Source organism: Talpa occidentalis, unplaced genomic scaffold (assembly GCF_014898055.3).
Source record: "Talpa occidentalis isolate TD23 unplaced genomic scaffold, MPIMG_talOcc4v2.1 talOcc4.5, whole genome shotgun sequence".
NCBI classification, from domain to species: Eukaryota; Metazoa; Chordata; class Mammalia; order Eulipotyphla; family Talpidae; genus Talpa; species Talpa occidentalis.
In genome coordinates, this window is record NW_023604861.1 from 45893396 (window position 1) to 45906992 (window position 13597).

The 13597-nt window shown below is 34.6% G+C and overlaps 1 protein-coding gene across 2 annotated transcripts in view; it reads right to left on the minus strand.

Annotated features, from left to right (window-relative positions):
- Window positions 1–1996: 1996 nt before the first annotated feature.
- USP12 (ubiquitin specific peptidase 12) overlaps window positions 1997–13597 on the minus strand; it is an 83816-nt gene continuing 72215 nt past the window's right edge. For both annotated transcript variants that reach the window (XM_037527069.2, XM_037527070.2), the window contains 3 exons: window positions 9898–10095; window positions 6386–6464; window positions 1997–5183 (listed from right to left, as the gene is read on the minus strand). In XM_037527069.2, coding sequence (XP_037382966.1) covers window positions 5082–5183; window positions 6386–6464; window positions 9898–10095 — 379 coding nt within the window. In that variant the 3' untranslated portion in view covers window positions 1997–5081. The remainder of the gene's footprint in view (window positions 5184–6385; window positions 6465–9897; window positions 10096–13597) is intronic.

Here is a 13597-nt window from a genome sequence, read left to right on the forward strand (position 1 = left end):
AAAAGGTGCTAAGCTTCACTAAATCATTGGGGAAATGCAAATCAAAACCACAGCGAGATATCACATACCAATTGGGATGGCCACTATCAACAAAACAGCGGTGTAGGCAAAGCTGCAGAGAAACTGGAACCCTGGTGGTGCAGTAGGAACGTCAAATGGTGCCGCCTGTGTGGAAACAATAAAGATAGCTCCTAAAACAGTTAAACAGATCACCACCATGTGATCCAGCAATTCTTAGAATATACCTAAAAACTAAAATCAGGGGTTCAAACAGATACTGTTCACAGCAGCATTTTCTCAGTAAACAAAAAGTGAAAACAAAAACCAAAGTCCATCAAGAGACAGACAAAATATCTGTGTAATGGAATACTCAATCCTTAAAAGGAACTAAATTCAGTCATATGCTACAACATGCAAGAACCTTGCAAACATTATATTAAGTGAATTAAGTCAAACACAATAGGACAAATACATAATTCCACTTATATGTAGTACCTAAAGGAGTCAAATCCATAAGATATAAAAGAGGTTACTAGCGGCTGGGGAGTTTACTGCTTAATGCAGAATTTCTGTTTGGGAACATGAAAAAATTAAGGATAGTGTAGTGGAAGCTGTACAATATTGTGAATGTGTCACTAATTGTACACTTTAAAATGGTTAAAAATTTTATGTGTATTTCCCATAGTACATCTTTTGTTAATGACACCCATGGTTAAAACTGTATCTGCTACTTTCCAGTTGACTTTGGGAAAACTTCTGAAGAGTCCTGGTTTCCTCTCTTATAAATTATCACTGCCTCATTAAAGGCTGTCAAGTAAAAAGTCAAATATAAGGCATTCTACTATCAATTCAAAAATGATGGGCTGTTACTTTAGCAGTACTAAAGATGGAAATGCAAAAAGGTAGTAAGATGTCAGGAATATAGGGGAACCAAATAAGACATCAGTGTAAAAAAATAGTAACAGTACAAAGCACAATAAAGCAAAAACAGACAATTATAAATCAGAGACATCCTGCAGGGGAGGAGGAGGGAGAGGGATCATAGTGGGGGAGGGAGGAACACAAGGGACTGAGGTGATGGTGCACGGGTGCATTGGGGAAGGAAACTCTATGGGGACTACACCTGAGGGGGTGGGGGGAAGCAAATATCGCTTAAAAATGAATAATGATGTAAAAAATTTTTAAAAAATTAAAAAAATAAAAGTTAAAAAAAAGAGAGAGAGGTGGGAAAGCTTTAAAATAGCATGTGCAGGTACCAGGTAACAAGGGAACTTGAAATAGAGCAGTCTTGGGTTTTCAAGTTTATAAAAAAATCCTCTTGAATATAGAAAATTTCATTTATTAAAAATTCAGAATGAAGCATGTGATCCAGAAGCATTCTTTTCTAGAGAATACAGTCTTAGGCCCCCACTACCCATGACTGTGTTTATTCCAGGAATACTTTCAGAGATTAATGAATAAACAAGAGTGTCGGCAACACGACTAAGTAACTAAACAACAGGAGCACTCAGGTACAGGCTGATTTTAAGGGGGCACACTGGAAGGGAGAAGCGCTAGGAATAGTGACTTTCAGAGAATTTCCCCCTCTAAGATTTTAGGCATTCAGCAGGAAAGGGGAGGAGGAGGGATGAAGACAGGAGCAGGGAGAGCACGATGGACTATAACGAAGGCTATCAGAAAAGGAGTATAGTGGGATGGGAGTACAGGGGATGGGGGGATCCAATGGAGGAGGATTATAGGGGTTTTGGTGGTGGGTATGGTGAATAACACATCTGCAGAGGTATATATCGATACCCTGAGACGTGTACTGTGATGTAAACCAACATTACCTCAATAAATATACCTTAACCAAAAAAATTAATTGTTAAAAAGTGTTTAAAGGACAGTTTTTAAATTTTTGGATAACAAAAATAACCTTTGAGCAAAAGCTCTAAGACACTTCCAAAATGTACACTTCCAATTTCCAAATACATTTAGGCACAAAGGAAAAAACACACTTTAAAAACACACAAACACAAATAAACCAACTTTAATAGATATTATTTTGTATTTATATAGCGCCTTCTTCAAGAACCTTAGATGCTTTACAGACATTATATCTAATTAATCCCCACAACAACCCTGTGAGGTAGGTATTACTCCCATTTTACAAGATAGGGAGACTGAAGCACAGAGAGGTTAAGTGACTTGCCCAAGGTCACACAGTTAAATTCACCGAAGAGCCAGGACCTGAGCGCCTTAGCCTCCCAGCTCTCAGTTAAATACCTCGAGAGAATCTTTTAATGAAAAGTATCTTTAAAGAAAGTGTCAAGAGTAGTATGTTATGAAAATGAGGTCTTTCTACTGCCATCGAGGAAAGAAAAAAAAACCCTATGCTGATGGATAGAGGCAATAGGACCCATATATTACACATTTGCTTTTTTCCCTTTTCCTGAAGCCCATGGCCTCTGTCTTATGTAATCTTCTATAGGTGAAGTTTCCAAGACAGAAACTATATGACTTCAAAGTGAAATTTAACTTAGAATATTTACTTTCAGTTATGATCATTTATAGAAATTTGTATTCCAACAGACAAAACATGGGATAGCAATCTTAATACAGTTAGAGCACAATCAGTCACCATTTACAACTTAAGCCCGCCCCTCATTTCAACTCACATTCCACCAATAGACAACCTCACACTGCTTTCTATATGGGTCACTCTTCTTTCTTCCTTTATCTGCATTTCCCCCCACAATCCTAGCCCCTATGTTTTTAAAGTATACTGAGTTTCTGATACTCTTTGAAACATTTTACTTAGATGCCACTGCACTAAGAGTAAAAAAGTAAACTGAGAACCATCACCCCACAGTCCCTCCCTTGACAATCATACTATAAAACATGGTGTAGATATGAACAGTGTGTGACTACCATTAACTCAAAAGAATGCTATAACTTGCTTTAACATGAAATTCAACCTTGGCCTTTACTGTATTTTTTAAAATGCAAAATGTAAAATCACAACATAGTATTTCTAATGCTGTACCTTTATGCAAATGACTTCATCTACCTTTCTTATACATATTGTGGCCTAACTTGTGTAAAAACTGATTCAGCTTCATTTTACTTCTCTTCTTTGTACTGAAAGCTGCAGAAATATAGCTTTAAATTCCAAGACAATTTGGTTTAAGCCCTCATAATAAAAAGTATATCCACTTCCACTGCTGTGACCTTCTCCACATTCTTGGTTGTGATTCTCTGTGCAACGCTGGCAGGCTATATAATTTGTACAAAACAATTCCAGTCAGGGTAAGGCTTTAGAAACTATATCTTAAAAAGCAATTTGTCAAAATACATCATAATTTCCTCCCAGCACATCTGTTTAAACAGCCCAATTAGCTAAGTGACCCTGTTAAAGATCTGTTCAGACGAATAGGTGAAGTCATTTCCTGAGCTAAAAGATACAGATAATAAATGTTAATAATAGCAGCAGACAAAAACATTCTTTCAGTTGTTTGTTTTTCATATTCAACAATACTAAGTTTAGAAAATTACAGCAATTAAAAATAAAGATTACTGCCTGAAAAGATTTTCCATAAAGAATCCAAGGTCTGATTGCTATTATTCTGAACTTATATTCAATTATTTTCTGCAAGTTACATTCGGCCACTGTCAGACAACTTACTGTTGCATGGATAAGTGTCAACTGCAATGGTTTACATATATTACATATATTCTTAAAACTCCCAACAGAATGAAGTCTTAACAAACACAGAGTTTAACTTCTGAACACTCTTCCAATAAGATTTGTAAAGGTAGAAGGGGAGGAAAGGGAATTATGTTCTGTATTCCTGATCTAATTCATTAAATTTAATCTTCAATGGGTTTTTTAGCCAGCTATCCAGGCTGCTGGGGTTATACTGAATGGATCACATCTTTCCAAGGTAAAGAATGAAATATGAAAATAACATAACGGCTATAATTTCCCTAACAAACATGGTCTCAACTTGAAATCGTATTTAGAAATTCTAAAGATTGGTACATCACCTCTACACCAGAACTGTTTTTATCATTCCAACAACTACAGAGAATTTTTGATAATTTATTTTACTGAAATTAAACTTTAATAAAATAACTGACTTAAGACTATAAAAAAAGGACAAATATTTAGCCAGAGATATCAGTTCCTCCTGAAAAAAAAATTTCCTCCTCTCATTGCAATTTTTTAAGGTTTTTTACTGATTTAAAATAGTTTAAATTCAACGTAAAAACAGAAACAAACAAAAGGACTAGTTAAACTGACAAAAACTAATAAAAATATCCTTAAATTTCCGGACAGAATCATGGGCACTTCATACAATACTTAAACTCTACCAGTTTTAAGTAAAATAAATAAGGAAAAAAATTATAATTACAAAGCCAGTCTTTCCCCTTGGGGAAACAAAAAGCCACTTTTGACCAATTGTTCCCTACATATACATATATTGTATATTATTATAAGCTTCTTCAGAGAAGCAAAACATATTTGTCTTCCCGACACTGGATTCTAGTATCTGTTAGTTAGGTGTTTTTGTTTGTTTGCTTTTTGTTTTTAACACCAGGAAGGCAACTGCAAGTGTTGGGCCCAAAAGTATTTCTGGTTCATGCCTGAAAAGATCATTGATATTCTTGCTATAATATTCAACACAGACAAATTTACGCAGTGTGTTTAATATTATCTTCTTAAGTTATCAATACAACATAGCACAGATTCCTTATTCTTTCTACTGCACCCCCCAAGGAGTTCAAATGATTATTGGTGCAATTAATAAAGAGAAAATGCATGTTGATTACTGGAAGGCTGTTTTACAAGAGGAGCTGGTATCTCTGATTTCACTTCCTTGTACGGAACTGCACAGACAGCATGATACCTGAGCAAATAAATCAACTACCATGATAGGAAGAGCTTGTTAATCATAGTCTTTGCTTTATTGTGTGCAAAGTGTGCTACTGCCCCCTGAGCTTCCTGCATTTCTCTTTTCTTGAAAAATCAGTGCTTGATCCTTTCCAAAATAACCAGAGAAGAAATGAGGCAGAAAGTATCTCTTCATCACGGTTCTCCCTCAGTCCCGAGACTGATAGAAAAGGATGTAACCAGACTCAGAATTCTTTGAGATATCTGATGTCAACCCGTAGAACTCTTCAATAGCTTGTGCATCTATTTTCTGTGAAGCAAAATGTAAGTATCAGAAAATGCAAAATGTAAATGTAACATCAGAATATAAATGAACTCTCTGGATTTTTTAAATACAGCAAAATCTTCAACGTTTCTAAGAATTATGGCTTTTACTTTCTCATTTATAAAACAGCTCTCTGCACAACCAGAAAGGCTTAAGTTAAAAGGATCAATAATACAAAATACTGGTGAAAATACAGAACAACTACAATTCTCACACACAGCACAAGGAAATGTAAAATGGTACAGACACTTTGGGATATTGTTTAGCATCATTTTCTAAAACTAAATATAGAAGAATCCTTTGTTCCAGCCATTCTACTCCTACATACAGGTTTAACTAGATGAAACCATTAATTGTCAACCATTTGGGACCCATAAAAACAGCAATTTCATGTGATGCAACCTAAAATATACCACCTGAGAACAACAAGAGCATGTGCCCAGCAAGACTGGAACAAGGATAATGAAGGCAGTTTTAGTCATAAGTCAGTAATGGACAAAAAGCCAAGTTTCTAATTTGGTATATTCACACAATGGAAAATTACACAGCAATAAAAAAAAGAACCACAACTATGACAATAACAACGACTGTTGGAGACAAGAATAAATCTCACAGATACAAAGACTGAAAAAAAATCCAGAAAAAGAAGTCCTATTTGATAAGTTCCTCTGAATTCAAACATAAAACTAATTATTGTGATAAAAGTCAAAATAGCAAGTCTGAGGGGATGGTGGGTAGAATGAAGGAAAGCTATGGGTACTGACCAAGGAAATAAAGACACTTGTGGGGGTGCTAAAAATGTACTATTTTGATCTGGATGGTAGTTGCGTGTGCACTCAGAGACGCACATGTCAAAAGTCATTAAGTTACTTGCTGGTTAAGATAGTGTATACTTTATCTTATAGTTCATTTTTTTTTTTTTTAAAGAAGGCAAGGTACTTTTTCAACGAGCTCTCTTTTTGAAAGCTTTGCCTTGTTTTTTTTCTAAGTGTTATAAGGGTTAGCTGATCATTCAAACATTGGGACTGGCATTTTAGGGACTAAGAAGTAGGAATCAAATTATAATTCAAAGACTAGACATTTGGCTAATATCACCCTCATATATGAATGATATACTAAGAGAATAAAGTGAAAAGTAAATTACACAGACAATATTGAAGAAAACAAGAAGTTAACAAACTACTTACTTCTACAATGTCATCATCAAACAACAACCAAAAGTCATGACTCTTAACTATTGCAATATAATGTCCTCGATTGGGACCACTAAAACAAAAAGAAAGAAAAGTTAATCTTAGACAATGTTCATTAATATTACTCCTCTATGCCTTAAAGTTTATGTTCTATAAAGAATGAATTGGATCAAAATACTCTACCTATCCTTTCCCCAAGATGTTGAGCAACATTAATCTAATTAGCATTCAATTTTAATATCAAATAATATTCTACCTTGAAAGACAGCCAGTATTCTACTTATATAAAGGTAGGCTATTCAAATTCTTTATTATCTTTGTAATGATTTTTAAATTATTTTTTGGAAATAATTCTCAAATTTGCTTCTTTGGAAGATTTAAATAAATCTTCCTCGCGTTTTCTTAGGGAAAGAGAGAGAAGAGGTCACAGTCAGAACATACTCAACTAAACTGTGGCAAAGCATGTAGGATTATTTCTAAGTTTTACTCTTTAGCAACAGTTTGCTCTTGAGGATTAGACTATGTGTTCATTGAAAAGGCAAAGACATCAAATCTGTAGTTCTGAAATCAAGCTTGAACTTCATTAACTTCTTTAAACACAAATGCCATTTGGCCAATGGTTAGTACTATAAGGAGTGCTATCTTTAAGTATCTAATTTTTAGCATTATTATAATTATTTTAATTATCTCTTAATCTCATTTAAAACAAATCTAGAATACAGAAATCTAAGTATGTGTAAAAATGAAGGAGGGACTAGTTCTTTTGAAAGAATTTCTTGGCTTTATAAAGGACATGGCAAAGATTTTAACTCCTTTCAGTTTAAATATGATTCATTACATAAGCTTACATCCAATTTTTTATTAAATTGTAATTCTGTAATTTACATTAGAATTTGAAATAATTTTCCACAAATTTTTAAGGAAGTGAAAATAAGGGGAAAAAAATCACAAGAAAGGTTCAGAAACAGAGCCTGGAAAGGAAGGAGATAGGTGGGCTGAAGACTAGCAGATATGAGACTGAAAAGGTGTGGCAGCTTTTGCTTCTGTAAAGCTAGTTTGAAGAGTGGTAGACAATCCCAGAAACTAAAAATAAGGTGAAGGGCTGTGGCTAGTAAACCTGTATTTAGGGAAGTTGTTTATTATGGACTAGTATTGTAAACATAAAATATGCTCCATTCACTATGCATACATGCCTAAGGTACACAAATAACCAGTGCTGACTGCTGTGGGGACTAGAAAGGCTCCAAGAACTAACTACCCGGAAGGCACCACCAGTACAGTAGTGTAACTGCTTCAAAAAGAATATATTAATAGGATATAAAAGTGGGGCCACAAAGGTATAAAATACAGAATTCCTCAACCAGTGAATGGTCGGAGGAAAAGGGCTGAATAATCAAGAAAGACTGGTTGTGTAGCAGAGATGGGGTCTGAGATGGGCTTCAAGGATAATACTGAATAACTTAATAAACATTTATTGGAAATCTCTACACCAGCATTGAGGATAGAGAATAAGTTGAATTGGCACAGAAATACTGAACACGAGATTCCTTAACAGCCAAAGGTCACAGGCAAATGTAATCAAATCCTCTATATTCTCATTTGAACCTATGTAAAAATAAATCTAATAAATTTTAAAAGAACTAAAACTTTAAAATATGATTAGTCTTTTGTCGATAGACAAATTACTTCCTGTTTTAAGAAGCACACATTCTTGTTAGGGAAACAAACTGATAAGTAACACAAAGCAGTAAGTTATACAACGTGCATCTAGAAATATGAATACAGGGGCATGGAAGGAGACTGCAAGTGGCTAGAAGAACACCAGGGAAGACTTCCAGCATGGTTTAAAAGGCACAGGAGGGGACAGGAAAAAGGCGACAAGGTATGAGAAGAGGAAGAATAACAAACAGGTGGGGGAATTTGGAAGAACTGCTATGAAGAATTCAAGCAAGAATGAGTTTCCCACAACAAAGCAAAAACAGACAATTATAAGTCAGAGACATACTGCAAGCGAGGAGTAGAGAGAGGGATCAAAGGGAGGGAGGGAGGGAGGGAGGCGCACAGGGGACTTGAGGTGATGGTACACGGGTGCATTGGTGAAGGAAACTCTATGGGGACTACACCTGAGGGGGTGGGGGAAGCAAATATTGTTTAAAAATGAACAATGATGTAAAAAATTTAAAAAAAAAAAAAAAAGAAGAAGAAGAAGGAGTTTCCACTGCAGTCAGATATCCTGAGAGGGGAGGAAAGTCAATACACATCTCCAGGCAATTTTGTGCAACATTCTGACAGCTGGGATTGAAGAAACAGTGCATGTGAGTGAGAACATACTTTAAATAACTGATTGTAGTGATAAAGTTGGCAGAAACAGTGAGACCCAGGGTTTAAAAAAAAGTCAGGGACTAGAGGCTGTAAGCGGGGAGGGCAGCTGTATTTTAGAAACAGAATGAGTGGGGAAGTGATCCGGGTTATGATTAGAAATCTCGGAGTTCAATATGTGGTGATTAGAGCAATTCCAAAAGATCTAGTACAACTTAAGTAGAGGACAATTCTCAACTGAATTTGAAGCAGAATTAGGGTATTATAGTAGCAGTAGCTAAGTGATTTATATTTCCTTTTTAATCCCTTTTAAACAATATAGAAGTAGTTCATATTATTCACATTTGATTGAAAAGAAAACTAATAATCAGGGAGCTTATTATGAAATCACACTGGCCATAAAAGGCAGAAATAGAACTAAAATCTCAGTTTCTCTGACTGTAAAACTTCTCTGAATCACCACCCCAAGGTTCTCTGCAATCATTTTCCTCCTTCCAGATCTCATCCACTTAACATTGGAAAGAGAATGCACCAAAAATGGCAGAGGAGGATTATTTTTGACAATAAAATGCAGGAGCCAGGCAGACATGGGCAGTGGAGGTTGAAGACTGTTTTATAGAAGACTCACCCCCTCCCAAATGTCATTACATATCTGAGCAGAAAGCTGGAACTGTTTTAGTTGGACAAAACACGCTGTTCAAGTTTTAAGGGGGGGGGGGGACGAGTGCCCTGTTTTAGAACTGTAACAGGAAATTCTAAGTGTTCAAAATACACATTTTGATTATGTGATGCTCTTGTAGCTTGAGAATTTTTGGAACTATTTTATAACTTAAGAGTAAAATATCACACTAAAATGGCTAACTGGAAACAAACACAATGATTGGTAAAATCAGAAAAATGATCTTTGAAGATTTTTTACCAACAATAAAAAAAAAAAAAAGCCTTAAAGTGCTCTTAGATTAATAGTAAAGTAAAATCCAGATAATGATACAAGGTTTTAATATATGCAGTGTAAAGGAGGAAATAATAAAATGTATTACACCTGGAAAATTCATTTTGAATTAACTTATCTTGATACTTAGTCATGAGGGGTGAAGAACCTCTACAAGCTCTATATTCACATCACTCATGAACATGCTGAATGATCCAGTGACGGACTCACTTCCATGTCCCACAGATGCAATTACCTTCCACAGTGAACCACTACGGCAACAAGGTCGTACATTCGGTCAGGATTGGTTGCATCGCCTGAAGTGTTAAATAAACGAAGTTCTAAAGGAAAAACTACTCGGTAAGAAAGTTTTGTATATCGATGAAGTTGATCCATATATTTAAATCTCTTCAGATGTAGAGCTAGAATCATGGGCAGTTTTTTAACTTTCATCCTAATAAAAACAAAAATGAAAACAAATTCTATCAAAGACATTCATCATATCCTTAAAAGAACGATCAAGCTTTGATTCTACTAAGAAACAATGGTGAGCTTTCAGAGTTCAGCACTGCCCACTTTTGCATATTTCTAAAAATTATTTTTACATTGGCAAAGCAACCATCTGATATGTCAAGATTGCCCCACTCCATCCACCATCACCAAACCACATAACTTAACTCAACACAGTTCCAAAACAGATAGAATGACATCGGACCTTTGTTAAGATATCTATATTTCTGAAGTACAGCTCCCTGTGAAAAAGGGACCTATAACATGATGCCTGTAATTGGAGGAGAAAAAGTCATTTCCTGAAAGCTAATTCTTTTGGATGGCTGGAGACTGAAATCCATTTGCTCTATAAATAAATATATATTTATATAAAATAACAGATTGAGAATAAAAGGTAGTGAGAAAGGCTTTAAGACCAATCTACTAAAAGCCGAGATGATAACACCATGTTAAGAATAACAACTTACATGTATACTAGAAAGGGAACAAAATAATGTGAAAATTTGGGAGTTAAGTTTTCAATTGTGAAACACCAGCTAGTCTTCAAATTTAAATAATCTACATTATGCCTTTAAATGCTATTTCTCCCTGCGATTTCTTTGCACTCTAATTCACCTAACAACAGTCTATTCTTTGAAGGGCTTGGCTCAAATTTTATACCCACTGGTACATAAACGGTTTGCTTCAATCCTCCATGGCACTTTACAGATTCACTTGATATATTTACAGTTTATACAGCAGAAAATATTTAGATGACCATGGTCTTTCTCTTCTAGGGTGTAAACTCGGCAAGTAGAAACCATTTCTTTCATTTTATTTCTCTAGACACTTGACAAACACTGCAAAACTGAATTCTCAGTGAAGCAAAAATATTTTATAATTAAAAAATGAATTTTTATTAAGTATTGCATTGAAGTAAAAAATAAAACTGTAGTATAGCATTATAGTAAATCTGTATTCTAGCAATTTCAAATGTGGTGGGCAGCTTATGATTCCAGAAATGCTTACTTTTAACTAATCTAATCCTTTGAAAACCATTAGTGAAAATAAATGTAAATAAATACTTAATCATTCCTGGAAAGCAATCTAGCATTATGAATTAAGAGCCTTTTTGGTCTCTCCCTCCATAATACCATTTCTAATGAAATATATCATGTCAAATATATGACATAAGAGAAAAATTCAGTTCTCAAGTTACCTTATATGTCATGAAAAATAGGGACAATCCTAACTATTCAACAATAGGAAATGTTCAAATAAATTACAATAAAAACAGATTAGATAACCTCAGACAATGCTGATAGAAATTTCTAAAAGGCACGGGAAAATACTGTAAAATTGAGAAAGTCAAGATATAAAGTTAACACATAATAAACAACTATTAAACATCAGATATTTGATTAAATCCATGTAAAGTTGCTAAAACAAACTTTTTTCGAAACAATAAAGTACTCTGAAAATTTCAGTGGAGTATATAGATCCAGAAGAATTTTCTCAGTATTAAATGAATATTAATATAATAGATGGCAGTCAGTCAAAATTAGGAAGAAAAGACAAGACTTGGGCTGATACTTGGGAAAACTGTGCTTTAGGAAATTACGCAAGAACAGAGGGTTAAAAAAAAAAAAGTCCCAATGGAGAAAAGACCAAAAAATCTAAATACTAAAGCTAATAAAATATGTTCAATCAGACATAACATGAAGAATGTGAATCATGACAATCTCCTCCCAGAGGAGACACTGTCAGCTTTCACAAAGAAACCAAAAGCTCATGGGGATAAACATGATCAAGTCAAACATAAATATCTGCAAAGCTGTATTTTAGATGATGAGTCCAGCTTGCAAAATAGTCCTCATTTTAAAGTGGCTCAAGAAGAAAAAAAGAAGGCCTCCCTGGTGGCCTTGACAGATAGCTCTATCAAGATATCCCCACCACTATAGCATGAGTTCATTCCACCTGCCAGCTAGGGAGCAACCCACATGGTGCAGCAGACCTCTCCTGTCTTACACCCGCTGCTCCCTGCAGCAGTGTACTTCAGTTGATCCACCTGTTCTGCTCCCCATTCTGTCTCTGGTGAATCCTCTCACCCTCCACACCTCTGGCCTACACCCCAGCTCTTGTATCATAAATAAATAAATCTTTAAAAAAAAAAAGAAGAAAGAAAATTGCTTGGGCATACATGTAACATGTGTAAAATACATTATGTAAATTTTGCAGCAGAACTAAGAAAACAAAGTTGATTTTCTGCTCAAAACATCAATTCCACCAATACCCCAAAGAATTTGTAGGATTCTGGTTTTCCTTTCATTCAAAACTTGAGTGGAGAAAGGTTTAATTAGGGAGATCTCAATCTCATCATCATTTAAAATCAAACAAGAAAATTGTCTCAGCCATGTTTTCTTTCTTTCTTTCTTCTTTCTTTTTGTGGGAACCTCGCCAGCGGCCGGGGAACAAACCGGTGCTGCAGAGGCTCAACCACTGCGCCACTAGGGAAGGCCCTCAGCCATGTTTTCTTAAAAAAAAAAAAGTTGGAGAAAAACTAGAATAGAGAATTTTTTCCTTTTTAGTTATAAAGTTTTAATTAAACATTGATTTTATCATCTAAAAAGTGACATATTTTCTGTTTGAATTCTTTTATGAAATTTATTCACTACACAAACAACTATTAAAACTTGGGTGATTATAAATTTTCTTGTGTTTACATCTTAAAAACAAGAGGTGTACATCTTGCACACTAACTTAAGAGGTAATCATCTTTAAGGGGTATACATCTTTAATATTTATAATTCTAAACTATCAAAAAAAGAATAGAAAGATGGAAAAAGATAAGCATGTAAACACTAGTAAATTCAGTTGGCTTTGGCTGATAGTAGTAAATAAAGCAGACTTCAAAGCGAGGAATGTTACTGCAGATAAAGAATAACATCCCATAATAAAGAGGGGCTATTAATCAAGACACGATAATCTTTAAAGTACATATATCAAAGCTTCAAATTTAATAAATTAAGGAATAAACAGACAATGCATAAACAGTCATAACAGATTTCTCTGATTAATAAAAAGTTATAGGGAAGATATGAACAAATTATGGATCTAACTGATACTTATTTATGGAATGCTCCATCTCAAATAGCAAACAGTTTTTTTCAAGTACAACTGAGACATTCACAAATGTATTGAACAATGAATGAAAAAAGTCTCAATAAATTCCAAAAGACTGGAATCACAGAATATTTTATCTGACAAAAAAAGAGCAAACAAATACCTTGAAAACCCCTGAAGAATGGAAACTATGCAACATATTCTAAATAATTATGGAATTAAGGAAAGTCATAAGGGAAATTAGAAAATATTTTGAAATGGATGTTAATGAAAATTCATGTCAAAATTTGTGCAAACACAGCCATTAACTATTTAAAGGTAAATGTATAGCTTTAAACACTTCA